At 43.7% G+C, this 21,262-nt stretch overlaps 1 protein-coding gene across 1 annotated transcript in view; it reads left to right on the top strand.

The window, feature by feature from the left end:
• The first annotated feature begins 2,407 nt into the window (after positions 1-2,407).
• The window catches only part of CRACR2A (calcium release activated channel regulator 2A), a 90,456-nt gene continuing 71,601 nt past the window's right edge, over positions 2,408-21,262 (top strand). Inside the window, exons 1-2 of the mRNA XM_077825034.1 lie at positions 2,408-2,615; positions 20,575-20,824. Coding sequence (XP_077681160.1) covers positions 20,612-20,824 — 213 coding nt within the window. The 5' untranslated portion in view covers positions 2,408-2,615; positions 20,575-20,611. The remainder of the gene's footprint in view (positions 2,616-20,574; positions 20,825-21,262) is intronic.

Raw genomic sequence — 21,262 nt, 5'->3', positions numbered from 1 at the left:
ATCCATCATGATGTAAGCCCACCACTCAGTGCTTGTTTCTCAAGCCCAAAAGCGGCGTTCCACTGTGGTCAGCACCTCTGTGAGTGCCACAAGCATTTTCGGGTCATAGCTACTACATGTGGTGAGATCAATGTCACGCTCCTCTTACCTTTGTAGTTTAAGGAATAACTCCACTGCCACTCGTGTTGTGTTAGTCAGAGCGAGCAGCATACTGCTCAACAGTTTGGCATCCATTCCTGCAGACTGAAGAGGCAGAGCGTGCAGTACACAAACTATTGTAAACGGTGCCAAATGCAGATGGAAGCACAGGGATTGCTGGGATGAGAAGCAATGCATCGTGGGGCATTGGGACAGGACCCACGATGACCCGCGACCCCCTCCACCTTCCCACAACTCTTAATGGCAGAAGAGGAAGAGATGCTCTGTGGGATAGCTGCCCAGAGTGCACTGTTCTGAATACCATTGCAAGTGTCACAAGTCTGAATACGCTATTGCGCAGGCATCTGACAGTGTGAACACACAATAGAGGTTTCCCTTCAGCGCTCTCTGAGCAGTGCTGTAACTGCCGATGCTGTAAATCTGCCAGTGTAGACATAGAGACTGATGTGCAGAGGTCGCAGCAGAGAGGCTGGTGGGAGCAGAAGGTGACTGACAGTCAGCCGGCGAATGAGTGGCTAGCGAGGCAGTGAGCAGAACGAGCAGCTGGTGATGCAACAAGTGGCTGGCGAGGCGGTGAGGAACCACAGCTGACAGGGCGGCCAGCAGAGAGGAACTGCGGCTGTCGGGGCGGCCAGGTGACGAGGAGCAGTGGCGGGCAGGGCGGCCAGGTAGAGCAAACGCAAGCAAGGTGCCTTCTTCCCCAAGTGGGAGGTGAGCTCACACAGATGCACCTCTGAACCCTGGGTCCTCACTGACCAAGGACAATTACTGTGAGTGGGGTGTGGTGAGGGAGCAGAGAGAGGCACAGAAAAGCAACCTTTGGTTGTAGAACTCAAGAAGATGAGGTGGAAGGCACTGCCCCTCGCACGCTGGGGTGGGTGTCCTGCTCACAGTTTTATGATTATGAATCCTGCTTGTGGCATTTTCCCTAATTAATGTCGGGTGACTTCCCTCCATTCATTAAAAGTTTCTTTTCTCACTCAGCCTCTGTGCTTGCGAGTGGGGAAGTCTTGCCTCTCAGAGGCACCCCAGGGTGGTGTGTAATGTCCCCAGGTTACTGGGTGGGGGCTTGAGCTGGTTCTTTGTTGTATTGCTGAAACTGAACCCTAGCTATTGAACCCAGTCCTGGTTGCTGCCGGCCCCACCTGGCAGAAGGGTTACAATGATATCTATAAAGCAGTAAGCAGGGCCCTGAATACACCCTTCAGCACTAAGCAGGCCACTAAATAGGGACATTAAAGGGGCCCCTGCATACACCTTTTGGAGAACTAAATGGGGCCCTGAATCGTCCATTTGAGACCCTAAACAGGGCACCGAATACAACATTTGGGGCACTAAACAGCCCAGAATATGTCGTCTGGGGCTCTGAATAGGGCCCCCAACACACCAGACCCCAAAATATACCATTTGGGGCACTAAAGAGAGAAGGATAGAGCCCCACCACAGAAGCAAAGAGTGAGAGAGTGGGGGGAAAAAGACAGGAGAGGCTCTTTATGGGCCTCTGACAGGCCTGGGTCCCTCTTCCCAGGAATTGTTTGAAACCCCCTCCCTCCCCGCCCCGCCGGTTCACACAGCCCAGCTTCCATTAACCTTAGCTTTACCCTTTCCAGTCTGCATTGTTTTCTTCTTGCTCGGCTGAGACCCTCAGAAATGGCTGTGCTCCCTTCAGAAGTGCGGGTACTCTCGCGCCTTGCTCAAAAGAAGCCACTGCAGACAGCACCTGCAGACAGCACTGGGGATATTGCCAGTGTTGGATTAAACCTGAATAACTAAATACTGATTTTAATTGTCCAAACCCCACCTCACCCTGCCGTAGGGCCTGAGGGCTGGACAATAAAATAACTACAAGGGTAATATAATAGTCTAATAAAACACTGCCCTCCCCACCCCCCAAGACCTAAAAATACCTGAAGGGAATCCCCTCAGGGAAGGGTTTGAGAGGAAAGGCAATGAATATTGGCTTGAGGGTTTCTTTTGGTGGCTCCCCCTTAGGATGGGAGATTTTGCTCCCTCCTTCAAGTTGTTGTGGCTTGACAGAGCTGTCTCATGCTGGAGCGCTGAAGAGCAGTGCATAAAATGAAACCAACCCTGCTGCAAAACCACACATACGCTGAAGGGAGGTCTGGGTGTGGGTGCCGTGGGGAAGAAGAGGTAGAACGGGTTAGACGTGCTCCAGTCCCGCCCCCTGACTTCACTGTGTTCTCCTTTCCACCTGATTATGCCACAGATGCCTCAGCAAAGTCTGAGATGTGTTGAGCTGTCCGCTCTCTTCCTCTCTCTTCAGCCACAGCTGGCTGGGAAAGGCCATTTGGGACCTGCACGGCCTCTTTGCATGGGCATCTGTGGACACAGGCCGAGGAGAAGTAACAGCGGACCAGCTGCTGGGTGAAAGTAGCCAGGGGGACTGCAGAGGAAACATCCCCTAGAACAAAGTTGTTTGCAGAAATAAATACCAGGTAACAACTTAAACAAGTGTTCAAGGAAGGGTGCAGTGTCTCAATAAGTAGCTCCTCTTCCTCTCTTCTCAGTGTGTTGCAATGCAGCAGCCAGCATGCTTCCGGTGGTGACTGAATTCTGTGGGGACTGTCTTTTTAGACAGCAGTGTTGTTTAGGCACTGCCCTGTGAAGGATGGCACCACTGCAAGGGGGCCTGGCAGCTGGCTGGCCTGGCATCAAAAGATTCTGCTAGGGGCTAAGGATGAGAGAGTGTTAAACAGGGGCTGTGTGTCATCCAGGAGACTACTATATCAGAGAACTGTGTCTGCGTTTATGTGCGTGCACACACGTATAAAACACCTGCTCAGGGTTTAAATTGTGTGTGTCTAGTCTGCGTGTTGTGGGGGGAAGGGAGGGTGCTAGAAGTAGAGGAAGAGTTTCCTGTTCACCCCTGACAGGAGGGGAAAATGTTTCTCCCAAACTCCCTGTTCCTTGGCTGTTGTGATGAGAGTTCAGCACGCTGTTTCAATCTACTTAACCACTCTCTCTGTGTGTGTGTGTGTGTGTGTGTCCATCGATTTCACTGTGTGTGTGTGTGTGTGTGTGTCCATCGATTTCACTGTGTGTGTGTGTGTGTGTGTGTGTCCATCGATTTCACTGTGTGTGTGTGTGTGTGTGTGTGTGTGTCCATCGATTTCACTGTGTGTGTGTGTGTGTGTGTGTGTGTGTGTGTCCATCGATTTCACTGTGTGTGTGTGTGTGTGTGTGTGTGTCCATCGATTTCACTGTGTGTGTGTGTGTGTGTGTGTCCATCGATTTCACTGTGTGTGTGTGTGTGTGTGTCCATCGATTTCACTGTGTGTGTGTGTGTGTGTGTGTGTGTGTGTCCATCGATTTCACTGTGTGTGTGTGTGTGTATATCTCTCTCTATGTGTGTATGTGCATACACGTATATTTCCTAGTCAGGACTCTAACCACCAGACAGTGCTGTCTGACTTTCATATTATGAGGCAATACTATCTAGTGTTTAGAGGAGGACTGGCAGACTTCATTCTGTTCTTGGCTTTGCCTCTGATTCACCATAAAAATGTGCAAAAAGAACAGGAGGACTTGTGGCACCTTAGAGACTGACCCATTTATTCCAGCATAAGCTTTCCTGAGCTACAGCTCCCTTCATCGGATGCATGTGGGCGACTCAATTAACCTGTCTGTGCTCCACCTTTCCTGGCTGTAAAACAGTGATACTAATACTGTTGAAAAGTTATGTGAGATACTTGGATGGAAAACGCCATGTAAGAGCAAAATAGCGTTATAATGGTCTGCAAAATGCTTTTTGGCGCTTTCTGGATAAAGGGTGTTTTACAAGTGTCTGTACCAACAGCACTGTAACTAATATTGTTATTTAATGGGTTTTATTTATGAGCCAAATGTTTCTGTCATGCTAAGATCCAGATAAATATGGTCCTAGTGAAATCACTATTCTGTGCCTTTCTTTGCTGATTTAGTTTTAGGACTGTGTAGCTGTTTTTCTCTGTGCACCTTCTACTCATGGATGAGACATTAACTTAGATCACAGGCTGTTTACTGTGGTCAGTAGAGTGGCTGACCGGCAGAGTACCCAATGTAACCAACAGCTATGCTAACGCTGATGCTTGCAAAAAGGTATTTGTCTAGTCCCCTTAACATTTTGGGGCCAGAGTTGCACTCCTGTATCACTGGTATGGCACTGTCCTAAAGTCAGCTTCCCTTCTGGTTGCCTCAGTCTTTTGAACGGAGCAGATAGTAATTTTGAATGTTTTTCTGACTGTAGAGTCAAGATACAGGAAGACCCCATTTACCATCAAAATATGACGTGTTTCTCACTGCAACATCAATAGGAATTTGGCTGCTTAAAACGAAGTTTATATAATTTCTCAGTCCAGTCAGTGATCTGACCCCTCTGTAACTGTCCTTGTCAGTATTTTTAATCTTCAGTGGGTCTTTCATCTAAAGACATACTTTCATCTTTTTGATGAGTTTAACATAATTTTTTTTGTGGTTAACAATGTTATCATCTATATCAGTAGACCATGCATTACTTTCGCTTTAATAATGGGGCTTGTCCCATTTGAAGTAGATTAAATTATTATGTTCTACAATACAGGTAAACTCCAGCTATTCAAAGGTCTCAGGAGATGTCCAAAACCTCAGATAATGGGAGGTTTGGGTTATTGGGGACTTGCCTTGCTATTTTTTAACTGCAGGCTAGTTAAAGGGTGTAAATTAAATGTCTACCTTCCAAAAACAGCTTAGGATCAAAGCAAAAAACTAAGCAAATAAAAAAAATCACCCTTACGTCAACATTTTAAGAGCAAGGCATCATACAAAGCAGCCCTGCCTGAAAGACCTTACAATCTTGGTAATAATATATGCAAATTGCTGGTAACTGAATAGGTAGTGATATTCGTTGGTGATGGAATAATGGTCATTCACTAGTCTTTCATGTCTGGGTTCACTACTGACTTTAGTCACCAGTGAAAGAAGTGTACTGGTCTTGGGCAGAGTCCTCTCCTTTTGTGGCTCTGGGGTGGAGAATCATAGGAAAGAGCAGGACTTAATGCACAATGCAGCACTATCTGCAGACTTTTCTTGTGGCTTATTTTCAGTTTGCAAGGTGAGCGAGCAACTTGCTGAGGGTTTTCTCCGGCTCTTCGCCCTCCCACTCTGGCCCCACTGACATTTTCTCTTACATTTTGCTGAGTGGAGGACTAGTAGCTACATAGAGGAGTGAAGAACATGCTGCTTAGCCAGTCTTCCCCTCCATGTGGTCCCAGTGTAGCTTTTTCCCTGGCACTGCACAGTGGTTGGGGACATCTGACCTTTTTTAAAATTTTGTTTTGATTGTAAAAACAGCCTAGTTAAACCTGAATAACAGACATAACCAGGGACATCCAATTTCATAATACTGATAATAAGCTAAACTCTTAGGTCCTGTTTTCAGGAAGAATTAATCTTATAACGCCTTGTAAAGAGAAGCAGAGAACGCCATGTGGCTGCTTCATGAACTGAAATATATCAGAGGCTGGCTCCAGAATCTCAAGAACTTAATGTGCCCTCCAATTTGCATGCGTGCCAGGTGGTTGCAGTGGAGCATGCGGTCAGACAAGGTTCTGTTGGAGACAACACAACCTAGTGTGTTGGTGTGAAAAGGGGACAAGATATGGGTGTACTTCTTAAAGGCTTCAGTCAATTCCTTGCAAAGCCCTAGGGACCTTTTTACATCATGTTAATGGAGAAGGACCTCGTCAAGATTGGCATGTAGGTGTGGCAAAAAAAAGATGGCAGGATGAATGAATGCAGAATTCTTCTCAAAGGGCCTCGCACCACCTTAAGAAGAAGGGTCTATAAGTCACTAGGGAAGCTCACACCCTGCCCTGCCCTCGGGAGCTGCTAGTGGTTTCATCCAACAACAGACCCAGTGCCATACTGCTTGATTTAACAGCTATGAAGGGCATGAGTCCCACTCATGGGTAGCAACTGGAAGGTCCCTCAGTACATAGGTCCAGTGTGAGGAAAAACCGGTTGAAACTCAGCTAGAGCTGACAAGGCTATCTCTAGACACAGATCTGCCCCCTTGGAAACAGCCATTCCAGGACAAATCTGATTAATTTTATCCACAAAGAAGATAGAAAACTCATCACAGTGATTAATATTTGACTATGTTTCCAGGCAACCTCAGCCAGTCCTGGCCAGATTGTACATCACCCAGAACAATCCCCCTGGATGACATTTTGAAAACACTACTTTACTTCCATGACAGGCATGCCCCAGGTTTTTGTAAGCTATCATCTCCTGCTCATGCTGATTCCAATTACTCTCTCTCCATTACTCTCTTCCCTCATTACTTCTCCATCCAACTCTATTCCTCTCTTCCACATCAGGTAGCCATTAACCACCACTTTTCTGATTCCCCTGCATCCCCCTTCCTTTTTGGTTTTGACACCTGTCTGCCCCTGTTGCTCTATTCAGAACCACCCTCCATTTTCAGTGTGGTTTCAGATGCCACATTGCTATCTTGCCTAATCTTTCAGTCTCCCATCACCTCCCTATCACTGCCTTGTTTGAAATTCTGCCCCAGATCAATTCTCCCACTTGCTAAAATGGCCTCTCACTTGTCCTCTTCTTTATTAAACACTGTTTCCTCTCTGATCTCTCAGCTGAGTTCTCTTTTTCGCCACCGGTACCTCTCCTTCACCATCACCCAACTGCCCTCTGGCCCTCCACCCAGTGCTCCTACAATCTCAGATCAATGTCCACGACTTATCTGTCACTCCCACCGCTCTTTGTCCTGCTGTCTACTCCATAGACCTGGTTGTCAGTTCACTCCACTCCACTCTTTCCACTGTCAGAATATTCTTCAGCCCTGTGTCCCACCATAAAGTCTGTCCCACCTACCCTAACTTCACTTCATGTGGTGTTGGGCACCTCTGGAGAAAATCCCATATCTTCACAGAGTTTCTCCACTGTAAATCATTCTTTCTTCCTTCATTTTTGCCATCCTCCTGGTCAAGCAACTTCACTTCTCCACCCTAACTGAATCCCACACCTGCAATCCCAGATACTTATTCATGGCCCACTATCTGAAATCCTCTTGGGCTATTATTTAGAATCTTTCTTCATTTTCACTCAGTTTTATAAAGAAGTAAATGATTGCCCTCTCATGTGTATCTGATGGCACATGGACACGTGTGATGCAACTTCCCCATTCCAGTAACTAGTCAGCTAAATTAATGTTTTCTATTCTCATTATAAGGTTTTTTTCCAGGTGTGAATAATTTTTCATCTACTGCCCATCTCCAATGTCATTTTAATGGAAAATTGTGACCAAAAATTCTTTCATGATATTTAAACACCCAAACAAGGCAATGTTGATAAACAAGATCAGAGACAGAGGCCTGAAAATGAAGTGAAGAATTATATACAGTAAGCAAAATTTTTTGATTTTTTTTTAGAAACATCTTGATCATTAGCACTTCCTCAGGGAAAGATGTGAAGATGCACGCATTGCTGAATTCTGACACTTGGGAATACCTCTATTGATCATTTTCCAGAATAAAACTGTAACCATGTTTAATGAACTCGCGTGCCAAGAAGTGCTGAGCTGCTATAAATGTATTACAGACTTCTGTATCAGACAAGAAAATGCAAACTATATGTTAGATAAACTTAAAAGATATTGAGTGATGAGGACTGGGTATTTTAGGAACTGGTACTAGGATATGCAGACTTTCACCACAAGGTTATTCATTTGAATATGGTCCAGATAGGTAGTGAATTAATATTGTTACCATCTGATAGATGTTGTTGCCCCTTGGGCAGTTTAGGGGGCCTTGCTGGGTTGTTTCCATATTGAGGGGAAATTGATAACGAGTCAAGTCTTTCTTGGGTGCAATCCTGCTTACTTACAAAGATGTACAGAAAAGTCCTGTTTCCCCTAAACAGTAGAAACAAACAGGAGGTGGTTTCTTTGTTTCAAAGTCTCGGCTGCATTCCAGCCAGTTTTGTGCCCCAAAAGAAGCTCTTTCTTTTGGCTTCCAGGGCTACAGTCACCAGTACTTCTCTTTCTTTCTCCTGGCTTTCTGGTCACTTCCTGTTTCTGACACACCCAGACACACCAATCAATGCCCCAGCCCCTGCATTTGCAATCAGGGAAACCTCTCTTATTCTCCCTGAGCTAGTTCTTGCTTGGGCCTTCCCAAATGTCCCAGTGCCTTGGGTTGCTTCTATTACTTCAGCTGTTTTATTCCATAAAGGAGCTTAATTGCGTCTTCCATTTAGCCTGAATGAAAGGTGGATAGCATGCTCGACAACAAGATCTGTGATTGCCCATTGATCAAAATACATGCTTGCTAGTAGCCACCTACACCGGGCAGCACAATATTCAGTGGCAGCTGCAATATGAATTAGGGTTTAGATTGAGTGTTTCTTAACTACTTACAGCTAGCAGTCCCAGTCCATTTCCTAGTGGTCAGGAGTCAACATCACACAAGAAAGCCACCACCCCATGATAGTAACCCTGCTATCAGCCTCTTCAGAGACAAGGGTCCAGGTTTTCAGAACTGGTCGGCCCCCATTAAGCCACTGAACTTCAGCCACCAGCTTTTCAAAAGTGCATGGCAACAGATTCATTGTTCTCAGTAGGAGCTGAGCACGTTTAAACAGCTGGCCAATTCAGCTTGGTACCTAAATGGGTACTGAGCTCTTGTGAAAATCTGGATATAAGGCTTTAATGATCTGTTGTGACTAAACTCCCTTTTCAGTCCGAGAGGACATCTCTTCAGCTCAGGGATCAATCATATTAGGAAAGAGGACATGTTAATCCTGCTGTTGCACACGCTACACTTGTTCCTTTGACAAACAGAAGCAGTTAGTCTCCCGGGCTGTCAGTCTGGTACCATCTTTAGGACTGCATTCACTTTATTCTCTCTCTTTTTTTTTTTTTTTTGACAAAGCTCTGGTAAAAATAAGTTAGATCTTAATTATGATAATAGACCTAATAGAATGTAAAAGAGAATATGGCAAAAGCTCTGCTAAGAGTTAATTTAAGTGGTTGTCTTGATTTGTCTGACCGAAAGGTGGAGTGATATTTACTTGTCAGTTCTATGAATAACACCATATGCTGACATGCCTGATAAACGTGTCTCATAGTCACGGAGAAGGAAGTAACTTTTATTTTTGCAAAATTATGACCATCAATAATCCTGCACTAAGTGGAGGGAGATGAACCAAAAGACTTAAGGTATTTTCCACCTTGTCACGCCCATGACTATATCAGACTGAAATCCTGGCCCCACTGAAGTCAGTAGGACTTTGATGGGGGTGAGGGAAAGGATTCTGCCCCATGTATTCAAAGGAAACAGAGAATGGCAAAAAGTACTGTTGTAAAATGCATTAATATTGGTCCTGATTCTACTGTTGCTTATGCTCATGAAAATAAGGAGTAACTGCAGTGAAGTCAATGGAATTACACAGGTATAAAACTAATGTTATAGGAGAATCAAACTACTTTATGGAATTGCATTTTAAAAGGGACATTCAGCAGAGCAATATCTATATATTATCCTTATATTTCAGTCTTTCCCCTACCAGTACTTTTTTTAAAAAAAAAACTTATATATTGGTTTCTTAACTCATTTTATACTGCCTTTCAGTTTTGCAAACACTGAAATCATTTAGCGAGAGAGCCCACACTGTGGTTAGACTGAAATTAACGTTATGTTTTTCCTGCACATCAGTGGCTTGTTCAGAGTCTTTCCAGGCACGGGGAGTAAATATGCAGTCATCATTAAAGAGTGGGCATGTATTTTATTTCATTATATAGGCCCAGGTTATTCCATCAAGCCACCACACTGGGTAAATCTGGTGTGGGGCTGCACTGCTGTCGTGGATCTTACCCCATTGTAGACACTGCAGAAGGGTCAGCAAGCATTCCCCTATGCAGCTAGTCATGATAGCAACTCTATCTAATCCAGGGTGAGAATGGATAAGCTCCAGGCATATAAACCAATACACTTTAACACATGTGCAGGCCAGAGCAAATGTGCCTCTTCCCTAGAGCATGTAAATAATCCCCCTCCTCCTTTCCCAGGGCAGGAAGATGTATTCAATTCTGGTCCCCAGAAGTAGCAGTGAGGTGAACTGGGCCTTGTCCCATTCTCTTCATTCACAAGTCAGCCTGCTATGGAACCTGTGGAGCATAGGGGGGAATAGCAAAGGGCATTTTGCGGACCCTCCTCCAGAACTAGTTTATGGCCTTTGACCAGTTATCTCATGGAGAGGGAATTTAGAATTATATTTCCACTTGCAAATAGTGACGAATTAACTGCCCATTCAAAATCCATAGTGATACATTACTAGTTCCTTGTGATACCAGGATATGTTTCTGCAGGTATGACCAGGAACCAGAAGCACACACAACCTGCTAATCAAATACAGATAAGTGGATCTGTGTGTATACATTTCCCATGCTTTGTTTGGAATAGCCAAGCCACACAGAACAAACTGTGTTGAGGGTTTTTTTATACCTCACATTCCTGCATGAAGATGACAGTAAAGATACATGGTGTATTGTATAAAAAGAAAACAACTGTAATAAATGGAGGATATAATCTACCCTAGGGTTGCCAATTTTGGTTGGCCTTATTCCTCGAGGTTTCATCACATGACATAATCTTTAATTAATCTTTAATTTCTGGAGACTCCAGGACGATCCTGGAGGGTTGGCAATCCTAATCTACACTCAGATGGGCGCACGCTTCCCAGCTTAAACACACACACACACACACACTAGCTGTATTTAAGCTAGTCCTTAAAAGTAGCCGCGTAGCAGGTGGGTAGCAAGGGTGGCAGCTCAGACTGGCCACCTGAGTACAAACCCATCCAGACCACAGGTACGTACTCAGCCCAGTACCTCTGCTACAACGTGTGCTACCCCCAGCTATTTTTAGCACAGTAGCTTGAGCAAAGCCAGCAGTGTCTGTCTGTCTTTCTGTGCTGGGAAGTGCACTCCCAGCGGCATTGTAAACGTATCCTAGGATATGTATACACTGCAGTGTAAACCCAGGGTTAAAACTCAGGCTCTATCCTAACCCCTCTTCTGTCTAGACATGAGTTGCTCTAACCCAGGGCTTGGTCCCAGGGTCTTCACAGGGTTAGAGGGGCCGAGCCTGAGTCAAGCTAGGGACCCAAGGTTACAAGCCCTATTGCTTTGCAGTATAGACATAGCCCTGCCACACTTACGCTCTGGGAGTCTGCCAGAAGTATTCCACAGCCCCATGGGTGGACTTTCTTTGTCCTCTGGACAGTCAAGTTTGGTGGACAGTCAAGTTTTCACACAGTGCACCACAAACAAAGGGCTAGAGCAGTCACATTTTGGGAGGGCGCTAGGAAGTCTGGGTTATGGGGGGTTTGGACCTGGATCGGTATAATGCAGTACAGATACTGGAGCCCCAGGCTGGGACACAGGTTTCAAAAATTCTTAACCTGGGCTTATACGTAAGTGTAGACGTTCAAGCCCTAGGTTAACAAACCCAGGGTCTGATACCTCAAGTTCTACTAACCCTGGGCTTACATTTCATTGTAGACATACCCTTAGAGGTCTAATCCTCACTCATGTAGTCCTTTCTAGTATAATCTGTTCCACTTACTTCAGTGGGGTGACTTGCATGAGAAAGATCACTTCCAAGAGCAAAAGTATGGAGAATCAGGCTCTTTATTGCAGCTACTCCAAACATAAGGAAACCGAAGAGTGAAATATCTCAGTACCTACAGTTGAAGTACCAAATAACCTGAGAAATGCTTGTAACAGGTCACAGACTGACACAATTAATGTCCATGGATCAGCGCCACAGATGTAGTAAATTGGCTTAGCTCCACTGAAGTCTATGATAGGGCAGGCAGATATATTTCATTGAAAATTTTTATTATTAAAATGGATTTTGACCAAAATGAAAAATTAATTTTCATGAAAACTTTCTTTAGGTGGAATTTTTTTCAGTTTTTTCAATGAAAAAATAAAAACCAAAACCATTTTGAATTTAAAAAAACTGAAACATCATTTTTTAATTTTCAAACACCTAAAATTTGTTGGTTCCTGGATTTCGTTAAAAACTTCAAAAAATCTGTGGAAACCTTTGGGAAAAAAACAAGTGTTCACAATTTTTCTTGAAAAATAATTGGCATTTCATTCATCCAGGTCTAGTCCATGGAGCTATGCCAATTTTCATCAGCTGAAGATCACCCAGTATGTCAAATCATTCTGAATCAGTATGGAAATAATTTAAAAGTTTTTTTTTAAAGTCTTCTACTTTATCTAAATCTTTGCTAATAACTGTTTAAATCAGAGATAATCTATTACTAAAGCAAAGTTTCAGTAACATACCGTACTGATCAATGTGATCCAGTCTATTCCAGTCAAGGGATAAACTGAATGTTATATCTTTCACTAATGTGACACCACATTCTGAGGATTCACATTCGCCTTCACAGTTTGGCACAGTGAAACATAAACACAGTCTGAAATTAAATTAAGACAGCTGGATATTGGCTTCACTTTGCTTGGAAGTCTGCTCTGCTGTTGTCTTGATCTTCTGGCCCTATTTGCATGGTGTTCCTTGTGATCACTGGCTTTATGTCTTTGAAAGAACATTTTCTGTTTTGAAAAGATGTTAATAAAAGGAATAATGCTTTACCTGATAATGTCACCACTGTTAGTGCACCAGCATTTATAAAAACAAACCTAGTTGCAAGTAGTGGCTGACAGTCATTTCCATCTGATGGCTCTTTGGTGGCATGTTTGAAATGAGTTGGGTGGTTCTTGGTTTTGCTCTCCGTGGGCATATAATCACAACCCATAAGCTACCACCACGGCTAGCACGCTTGTCAGCTCTCTCAATGGAAAAGCCACGCATTAAAAGGGCCATGGAGACTGAACTACCCTTTCATTCCTATACTTCTGTACAAACCACCCAGAGTCCTGGGTATTTACTCATGGGCACTGAAGTATGCATTGCCACAACTTCTGTGCTACAGCACCCTGGCTATCTCGGATACATATACTTAAGCTTCAATCACATCCTGTGATTTCAATGCACACATAGCCCTTGTCATAAATATAAAGGGAAGGGTAACCACCTTTCTGTATACAGTGCTATAAAATCCCTCCTGGCCAGAGGCAAAACCCTTTCACCTGTAAAGGGTTAAGAAGAGAAGCTAACCTGGCTGGCATCTGACCCAAAGGACCAATGAGGGGACAAGATACTTTCAAATCTGGAGGGGGGGGGAAAGGTTTTTGTCTGTCTGTGTGATACCTTTGTCTCTTGGAACAGATCAAGGATACAAGCCCTTCTACTCCTGTAAAGTTAGTAAGTAATCTAGCGTTCGGTTTTCTTTGTTTTGGCATGTAAATTCGCTGTGCTGGAGGGAATGTGTATTCCTGTTTTTGTGTCTTTTTGTAACTTAAGGTTTTGCCTAGAGGGAATCTCTATGCTTTGACTCTGACTGCCTGTAAGATTATTTTCCAGTCTGATTTTACAGAGTTGTTCTCTTATCTTTTTTTTGTTCTTCTAATAAAGTTCTGATTTTTAAGAATCTGACTGGGTTTTTTGGGTCTTAAAAATCCAAGGGGTTTGTGCTCATCTTGTTTATTTTAAAGCCTCCCCAGGAAAGGGGGTGTAAGGGCTTGGGGGGAATATTTTGGGGAAATAGGAACTCCAAGTGGTCCTTTCCCTGTTCTTTGTCTAAAACACTTGGTGATGGCAGTGTTTTACCTAATCCAAGGGCAAAGACTTTGTGCCTTGGGGAAGTTTTAACCTAAGCTGGTAGAAATAAGCTTAGGGGGTCTTTCATGCGGGTCCCCACATCTGTACCCTAGAGTTCAGAGGGGGGAAGGAACCTTGACAGCCCTAGAGATGGTTACCCTCCATGCCAGGGACGAAGCATATTGGTGAGCAGTATCAGAAACTAGCACTGATGCTCTCCATGCCATACATATCCCGTGCGTAAACAGAAGATATTGGTCTCCTAGTCTGCTGATCTGGCATATTCAACACTTTATATGTTACGATATAAGGGGGATATGTTGCTTAATCTCTGTAATAGAGGCATAGTATTGAGAGAGGGAAATAAAGAAAAAAATCTGTTTTTTTGCTCTTCAGGTTGTTTATATTCTAAGTGAATCCTTTAGATCAGTGATACAGACTGAGGCTCACACAAGTGGCTCTTTAATGTGTCTCCTGAGGTTCTCTGCAGCACATGGCATTAAAACACTGTGTGATTTAATTATTAACCAATTTGGATGTTTTTACTCTGTTATTAGCCAATTGTAACTGATAAAATAATAATTCTTGGTCAATCATTTTGCTGTGAGAATAGTATATATATATATATATACACTAAATATTTCTCCTGTCTTACTGTTTAAATATGAATATATAGTACTGTAGTAAATGAAACAAAGAATTCATACTAGTGTGGCTATTTTTGGGTAATGATTTGGCTTCTGAACTGCTGAGGTCTGAGCATCACGGCTTTAGAGTTCCTGGCCTTATTTGTTCAGAGATACTGTGCACCCACAACTCCCACGAATTGCAGTGAGATCAGTGAAAACTAAATTAAGATTGGATATTGTTCTAAAAGATACACTCAAACTAAAACAGGAGTTATCAGCTTGTGTGAATGAAAGCAGCGTTGCCAGCTCTTACAATTTTATTACAAGTCTTGCGATATCGGGAAGGTTTTTTTAGAGCACCACCTGCTGTAATGAAGAGATTACATGAGAAACTCAGCTTTCATTTAAAAAAAAAGTGGGGTTTAGGCCTCCTAGTTTCAGAGAAAAAACTTTAAAGTGTGACCCGTGTGAACCATAAAGACTCAGAAACCAGAAGGCCAATAAGTAAAAAGAACTCTGCATTTATTATTTTTAAAAATCCCATGATTTCTGAGGCAGTCTCGTGATTTTTGAATGCTTAGATTTAGGAATACTGTGAAATTCTTGGGCCTGCATTATGCATGAGGTCAGACTAAATGATCCCTTCTGGCCTTAAACACTATGGATTTCAGCTCTGGGTGTTCAGCACTTTTGAAAACTAGTCCCTAAATGTCTCAGGATTCAGCAGCTTGTGAGAAACCTCAGTCGGTGTATTCAATGGAGCTAAGCCAGCTGATGATATTTACACCAGTTGATGTTGTACCCGTTTATATGTAGCTCCACATTTGCTGCAGGGTTGGAGTGGAAAGTCAGGTCTGTGCTGAACTATTGAAGTCAGGGAGGGAGACAACCTGAATTTGTAAGTAGCCAATTAGTTTTCTTTAACGGATGGATGCTTGGATGGACCCATTTTTATTATTTAGAAGTGACCTTGGACTAATTAAATTATCCATCCAATAGCATGCAGCAAACTACAATTTTTCATTTTGGCTTGTATCGGTGTTTGCAAGGTATCAGCAAACTATAGGAATTCAGATGAACAGGACCAGATGTGAAGGCAGCTCTATATATCAAGGGATTTAATGCAGCCTCTAATTTCATTTTCTGCTGGCTGGCTTGGAGAAGCCACGTGACTTTCGCTTGCTACATAGCTAGTGTACATGATAGTTGTGGAAGGTGGGGCTCCAGTAATGCAAATCATTTTGTTTTATGGTGCAGGCATATTTTGAAAGTAAGGTGGAGTGTTTTTAAATCATCAGTTCTCCTGTGCCAAAAGGTAAATATTATTATTAAACAATGAATGGCATCTTTTTATTGCATCAGTGCTTTACCTGTGCCCATATTTCTATTGCTTCACATACCATTGACGATTAAGCTTTATTAAAGTATTCTCCTTTTAGAATGAGTCTAAAGAACATTATAAAAACCACAGGAATTGAAGCTTTTTGCTGTGGTGCTCAGCTTGGACTATTTCTGCAATTGTGGCTCTGAGAAATCATTACAGTTCATAGTCAAGGACAGTTTGTTTAGATCTATATCCCATGGGCCTGACTGGGATCTCATTTAGACCAGTTTTACACAAGTGTAGCTCTACTTACTTTTGTGGAGTTACATCCAATCTACATCAAGGTTACCGAGAGGAGAATTTGAACCCAGCGGACCTAAATTTGATCTCTCTTACACTGGCATAAATCCAGAATAGCTCCATTAAAGCCCATGGAGTTTCAGCAGTGTAAAATCAGTGTGAGAGGCCAATCAGGGCCAGAGTCTATACATGATATACTATTACATTTTCATTTCTTGGCGATTGCAGCTCCCTTCACTATCACTTCTCCAAATCCTAGGTCTTCAGACTTCAGCGTGTGCAAAACTCTGCTGCCTTCCTTCTCACAGAAGGAAACAGAACCGCATCACTCTTCCAACAACTCTACCAGTCCATTTCAGGATCAAGTTAAAAAAAACCCTCCCTGGACTTCTACAATATACCCTATGAGCCTTGGTTTTCTCTACTCCCCACTCCCTCTGCTCATTTATCAGTGGCCCTTTGTGTAATCTTGCCTCTCGGTATTATTATTATTTATTATTTGTATTACCATAATGCCAAAAATGGCAACATAGTGCCGGTATTAGTGTAGTACCAGTGTTACCGTAATGCCCAGTCATGGGCTAGGGCCCCATTGTGCTAGGCACTGGATGAACATAGAACAAAAAGACCAAAGGCCTTACTGGTGCAAGATCCTTGTCTTCTGCAGATTTTACCTTTATGTGTTGTGTTGTCGTGTCTTTTGCTTTTTAAAGAAACAACACATGGGTACAATGGAGTCCAAATAAACACGTTTACTAACCAAATACAATAGGTGTGACTGAGTAACTCACACACAGTGCTGCTTTGGCAGGGTTCTGGTTACAGTAGAACCTCAGAGTTAAGAACACCTCAGGGATGGAGGTTGCTCGGAACACTGAAATGTTTGTAACTCTGAACAAAGTGTTATGGTTGTTCTTTCAAAAGCTTACAACTGAACATTGATTTAATACATCTTTGAAACTTTAGTATTCAGAAGGAAAATGCTGCTTTTAAAAATGAAACAAGCACAGAAAGTTTCCTTACCTTGTCAAATCTTTTTTTTAAACTTTCCCTTTCTTTTTTTTAGTAGTTTATGTTTAACACAGTACTGTATTTGCTTTTTTCTGCTGCCTGATTGCGTACTTCCGGTTCCAAACAAGGTGAGTAGTTGTCTGGTCAGTTCGTAACTCTGTTTTTTTAACTCTGAGGTTCTAATGTACTTCTGAAACATAGAAGACAGTTAGCACCGCGAGAGGGCTCACAAACTATTGAAAGGAATACCACCTCATTTTTACAGGCTATGTCAGGGGAGGGCAAACTGTGGCCCATGGGCTGGATCTGGTCCATCAAGCTTTCAGTCTGGCCCACAGGATTGCCAGTCCCATGGTGCAGCGGGGCTAAGGCAGATTCCCTGCCTGCCCTTGCCCCGCGCCGCTCCCAGAAGTGGCTGGCACCACGTCCCTGCGGCCTCTGGGGAAAGGCGGGGGCAGAGGGCTCCATGCGCTGCCCTCGGCTGCAGGCATCGCCCCCCAACAGCTCCCATTGGCCGGGAACAGGGAACCATGGTCAATGGGAGCTTCGGGGTGGTACCCACAGGCAAGGGCAGCACATGGCAGAGGCGCCTGCTCCACCCCACACCCAGGAGCCACTGTCGGACATGCTGGCCACTTCTGGGAGCAGCGCAGGGCCAGGGCAGGCAGGGAACCTGCCTTAGCCCCACTGCATGCTGCTGCCACCCCGGAGCCGCTCGAGGTAAGCAGCAGTGGCCTGGAGCCTGCACCCCATACCCCAGCCCCCTGCCTTGAGCCTCCTGCCACACCCTACACTCCTCCTGCACCCTAACCCCTTGCCCTGAGCCCCTTCCTGCACACTGTACCCCTCCTGCACCCCAACCCCTTGCCCTGAGCCCCTTCCTGCACACCACACCCCTCCTGCACCCCAACCCCTTGCCCTGAGCCCCTTCTTGCACACCGCACCCCGCCCACACCCTGCACTCCCTCCCGCACCCCAACCCCCCGCCCCAGCCCTACATTCATAGCCCTGCATGCAATTTCTCCACCCAGATGGGGATTTCGGGCCAAAAAGTTTGCCCACCCCTGGGCTATATGCATTCTCAGGAATTGATCTCTGCATTTGTAAAGCTCCTATTACTGTAATATCTAGGCTTTGTTACATTCTTAGAACTCAAAGTGAGCTCTGTTATGACAAATAGTTTCCCAATGGGGACATTATCGTGTGATTACATCTAGAAAATTAGACAGCTCTGCTCTCAGGAAGTGCTTGATGGGAGAGGACTGTCCCTGTGGAGAGAAGACACAGTCTGGATGTTACACTGTCTCAGCTTTGTCTCTTTTTATGCTTGAACACTGAACAAGTTCTCTCCAAAGTGAGACCAAACTCTTCCTCTCAGACCCTGTTTTAGCCACCAGTTACTGACTTGCAGAAGAACCTTGCTGGGTCTTCTTCCACTCTGTCCCTTGGGGACTGTCTCAGGAAAAAGTTTAGTTTTGGGGGGTGTCCTGAATGTGGTATAACTCAGGCTCATTCTGTCTCTCTTGGTAGGGTGGGTCATAGCCTGGAGCCTTGTGTGTAGAAAACATTGATTTTGGCTGCTGAGAGTTTGAGGCAGGGTTCTGTCAGCTCTAATGTCCTGGAGGGATTGAAGCTGCCCCAGCAGGTAACAGAGAAGTTGTTTCCAAGACTGTGCCAGCATAGGCCATTAAGGGCCTTAGAAACTAGATTTTTCAAGGGTACTCAAGTGCCTAAATATTTTAAAACGCACCTGAATAGGTTAGGCACTTAAGTCCTAGGCCAGATTGAAACCAGTATGAGTTAGGCACTCAATCTGCTTAGACACGTTTGAAAATCCCATTAGGCACCTATCTGCAATTTTAGGTGCCTAAATACCTTGGTAAATCTGGCCCTTAGTGATCAGGACAAATATTCCAGAACTGGAACTAAACGGGTAGCCAGTGCAGGCTGACAAGCATATATGTTACATGCTCTCTTTGACCTGTTCTACTAAGGCTATATCTACACTACACAGCTTGTCGTGACATGGCTGTGTTGCTACAGCAGTGCCGCTAAAAGTCGTACTGTGCAGCCGCTGTTTGTCGGCTCTCCTGCCGACAAAAAACTTCCACTCCCAACGAGCGGCGTTTGCTGCCAACAAAGCGCTATTCGCACTGGCGCTTGCCATTAGCAAAACTTTTGTCTTTCGGGGCGGAGGGGAATTTAACACAGCTGAAAGACAAAAGTTTTGTCACTCAATTGCCCGTGTAGACATAGCCTTAGGAGTCAGGCACTGTGGAATGGAGAAGCTGCAGTTTTTCTTGGATTTCACTTTCAATCCCAAGTACAGCCCACTGTTATACTTCACTGGAATAGAAGAAGGGGACTGATGCCCCTCTCATTCACGCTAGTTTTACATTGGAGTAATTGCATTGAATTCAATGAAGTTTCTCCTGATTTATACCAGTGTGTGATCAGACCTATTCTCTTTAAGAGACCAAAATATGGAAAGAAACTTCACATGAAGGAACTCAAACTATGTCTGAGCCCATAGGCATAAAGTTTTTTAAAAAATCTTGTCTTTTGCAAATCCTCTTCTCTTTGCGCTGATGCTCTGTGTAGCATAATTTAAATTGGTTTAGATAGAAAAAGAAAAAGAAAATCCAATGTTGTTTATATCAGACCACTCAGAATAAATTAAGATAAAAACCATATATCTCCAGACTTTTGATTAAGAATATTTTCTTATGGGTAGCATAAGATATACTTTCCCAAACACTGCTGGGAAAAGGGCTTGGGTACTATTCAAAATATCAACTCAAAACATGCCAAGAAAATTGACTGTATAATTGTTCTTATGGTTCCAGTGAATATTCGAAAACACATGCTGTAAGGGGCAGCCTAAATAGACATTTCAAAATTCCATATGTCCATTTTCTTGTTCTCTCTCAGCTCCATTTATTTCCTTTTAAAAAACTGACTCATCGATTTCCATCAGTCTTCGTTATTTTGCACAAGAATATGCCATATTCCAAAAGCTTAAGGGACTGCACACAAACTATGAGTCTTGACAGTCGATAATTAAGCAGAAAGAATGCCAAGTGAGTACTTGTAGTGACTATAAATTGTTCTTTTCCTTTTTTTTAATTTGCCCATACTTTGGATTTTCTTGTTGTTCACATGAATTAGTTGTCTATATTGCTCATTAAACGGGCTGATTTTGTGTTGAGATTCCTTTCAGTCGTAGATCTTTTTCCCTTCCTCGTTCACCATTTTCCGTGTGCTCTAGTGTGGTCTATTAATGGAATAGATCATGGTAGGCATTTTCAAAAAGCTTTTTCTTCTCCTAGGCTTCAGTGGCTAATTAAAGAGGTCGTTGCTAAGAGATGATGGAAAGCATCATTGAGAGGCTCTGATGTGCTCTCTTTCTTACCTTCAGCATACAGGTTTTGGACCATAGTCTGGGAGTAAATGGGATGGCAGCGTCCCAGAATACTTCTGTGACCAGACCTGTGACAACGGACAGAATAAAAGGGGACTGTGCCAGTCCTGGGCCACTAGGAGATACAGAGTGGAGCAGGACAGAACAGGACCCCGGGCAACAACTAGCCATGTTGGGGAAAGCACACGAGTTCTTTCAGATCTGTGATGTGGAGGGCAAAGGCTTCATCGCTCGGCGTGACATGCAGGTAAAGCAAAATTGGTGAAATGATGCAGTACAATAGTTTTACCATATACAAACCAACACGTAAAATGGAAGCTCAAAGCAAATGTACAATTTATAAAACGCAAAGCAATTGATTTTCCTTTTCACTTTAACTGGAGTAACTCCACTGACTTCATTGGGGTTACTCCTGATTTACAGCAGAATCAGAAATGTGTTTAGTTCATCTATTTTCTCTTACATATTTTGTCAACAAATGCCATTCCAAGCCATTCATCCTCTTTCCCCAACCAGTAAAATGGTACAAAAACTCAGTCGGAACATATTTCTAAATACACTTATGCAAACAAAAGTGTACTCTATGTTATTTTGATATGTTCACATTGTGCTTATTAAATCAATGTTTTGTGGAAATAATTTTAAAATGTAAGGGGCCTAATTCTGATCCCATTGAATTCAATGG

This window comes from Eretmochelys imbricata, chromosome 1 (assembly GCF_965152235.1).
Source record: "Eretmochelys imbricata isolate rEreImb1 chromosome 1, rEreImb1.hap1, whole genome shotgun sequence".
NCBI classification, from domain to species: Eukaryota; Metazoa; Chordata; order Testudines; family Cheloniidae; genus Eretmochelys; species Eretmochelys imbricata.
The sequence above is the reverse complement of the archived record's forward strand: the minus strand, read 5'-3'. Positions and strand labels throughout refer to the sequence as shown.